Source organism: Rhagoletis zephyria, unplaced genomic scaffold (assembly GCF_001687245.7).
Source record: "Rhagoletis zephyria isolate East Lansing unplaced genomic scaffold, Rhagoletis_zephyria_1.1 Rzeph_scaffold_06033, whole genome shotgun sequence".
In the NCBI taxonomy this organism is placed as follows: Eukaryota; Metazoa; Arthropoda; class Insecta; order Diptera; family Tephritidae; genus Rhagoletis; species Rhagoletis zephyria.
The window spans coordinates 36,215-38,365 of NW_016163116.1; the positions used below are offsets into that span (position 1 = coordinate 36,215).

The following is a 2,151-nucleotide window of genomic DNA, read 5'->3' on the forward strand; positions in this document are numbered from 1 at the left end:
ATGGGCATGTGCTTGGTGACATTTATGTTCCTATTTGCCGGCATTTTGGGCTACCTCAAGTGGGGTGAGGATGTAGGCGGCAGCTTGACGCTGAATCTGGGCGATACAATGTGAGTTGCTTTGACGAGCATAAAAGCATATATTTTTTTTTTAATTTCAACATATGTTTGTTTGTATTTTGGCACAGCTTGGCGCAAGCCGTGAAGGTAATGGTGTCAGCCGGCGTACTGCTCGGCTATCCGCTGCAATTCTTCATCGCCATACAAATTATGTGGCCGAATGCAATGCAACTTTTGCACTTGCAAAATCGTCCCTTCTCCGGCGAGCTGCTCTTTCGCACGATTATGGTTGTGCTGACGTGTAAGTATTTAACTGCATTTCGAAATTGTTGGTACAAATATTTTAATAATTCTTCCCACATTCCAGTATGCATTGCTGAATTGGTACCCGCACTGGGTCTGTTTATGTCGCTCATCGGTGCTTTGTGTTCCACTGCGTTGGCGTTGGTTTTCCCACCGATGATTGAACTGCTTGTGAAGCGTGACGACAACAAAGGACCCGGCGTTTGGCTATTTACAAAAAACATTTTGATACTCGTATTGGCGTTAATGGGCTTCTCAACTGGCACCTATGAAAGTTTATCACAAATTGTAACACATTTTAACGAAATGAAATAACATTTAAGACTTGCGCTGTTAAATTGTGTAACTCGAATAGGTATATGTATATGTATGTATGTATTTGTTTTTATGTACATATGTACGTAGATTTCTAGATTTAATACTCCTTAACGTGAGTTTCGTCCGAATTTTTTTCATCCGCTCGTAATGAATACGCAGAAGTGAAAAGTGTATGATTTCGGGCGAATATGAAACTCATTATAAGGTTGAATAAGATTTAATAAGAATTCACGATTAGACTAAAAACAATGAGTAAGTATGTTGATGTGCCAGTGTGATTTTAGTGATACAATATGTCAGGTATCCACTTAATTCGCTTTTAATTTTTATCAATAAAATGTTATTTATAATCCTAGTTTTTATTAGCTTATTCAGATCAATGTGTACACATACATGTATGTATGTACATATATCTTTGCCAGTACATAATTATGTTCTACAAAAGACCACGTAAACACATCTAAATACAGATTTTCTAAAGTGCCAATTATAATTTCTACCAAATAAATAATAGTAATTAAGATTTCTTTATAGCTATTTTAATCTTTGAAACGTTATATGCGAGTAAACCCTGCAAGCCATGCTTTCGGAGTATTCCACTAAGAATATTTTCCTCCATTTTAGAAGGGGTGGACGGGTGGTCTGGGACACCCGGTATATGGGCAATGGGTGTGATTATAGGCCGATTTCGCTGATTTTCAAGCAGACGTCTTTTAAGATTCTTAGAAGCATGTGTACCAGATTTTAAGGGCCTATCTGCATTGGTTGAGTTTTGACTGCAGAAAGTGCTTATATCAGCCATAGTGCGATGCACAGTGGAAGAGGCCAATACAAAATGTGGCAAAAAGTAGTAAATGTGCTCCGATTTTGCTAAAAATTGTAACGTGGAGTACCTTTGCCTAGCAATGAATAAATATGAAAAAGGGTAAAATTTACCCGACTGCCACGCCCACTACACTAGGGGGCGGAAATGGTAAATGTTATCGGATTTCAATGAAATTCGGTTTATAACTTGGGTTAATATGGGAACACATAAATCTGAGAGATCGTAAAAATCGGTCTACTGTCACGCCCACCAGCCATGCAGTCTGAATTCAGACGATTTTGTTTGAATATACGTAAAAAAAGTTACAAACTGCCGACATTCTNTGAGTTGCATTCGATTTTCGACTGTGGTCGAAAGTGCTGAGCGAACGAATTTTCATTTGGTATTATGGCGCTCATTCGATGAAGAATAGCGCTATTGTGAATTTCGCTCGTTTAGGTTGTTCACAATAGTATATTTTTCACCGCTGAGAAGCTTTGTTTACAAATCGAGCAAACCAAATAGCGTGCTTATACATATTTATGTAAATTTGTTCTAATTAAAATGAAGTAAAAAAGAAAGCAAGTTTATAAAAACATAGTAAAATGAGTACAACAAGTTCTGGTTCAACGATTCGTCGGAGGATGAGAGCTAAGTAAACTGGCC

At 37.7% G+C, this 2,151-nt stretch overlaps 1 protein-coding gene across 1 annotated transcript; it reads left to right on the top strand.

Moving 5' to 3' along the window:
• LOC108372790 (proton-coupled amino acid transporter 1-like) lies at positions 1-1,778 on the top strand. Its single transcript, XM_017628557.1, has 3 exons — positions 1-110; positions 188-360; positions 427-1,778. The coding sequence occupies exons 1-3, from the start codon at positions 1-3 to the stop codon at positions 675-677; spliced, it is 534 nt and encodes a 177-aa protein (XP_017484046.1). The 3' UTR covers positions 678-1,778.
• Positions 1,779-2,151: the final 373 nt, after the last annotated feature.

What these genes read in the sequence shown, in the direction of transcription:
- LOC108372790 (XM_017628557.1), top strand. Translation starts at nt 1, where the DNA reads ATGGGCATGTGCTTGGTGACATTTATGTTCCTATTTGCCGGCATTTTG. An exon ending in CTGAATCTGGGCGATACAAT is followed by an intron (nt 111 to 187) that starts GTGAGTTGCTTT and finishes ATTTTGGCACAG; the next exon opens with CTTGGCGCAAGCCGTGAAGG. An exon ending in GATTATGGTTGTGCTGACGT is followed by an intron (nt 361 to 426) that starts GTAAGTATTTAA and finishes CCCACATTCCAG; the next exon opens with TATGCATTGCTGAATTGGTA.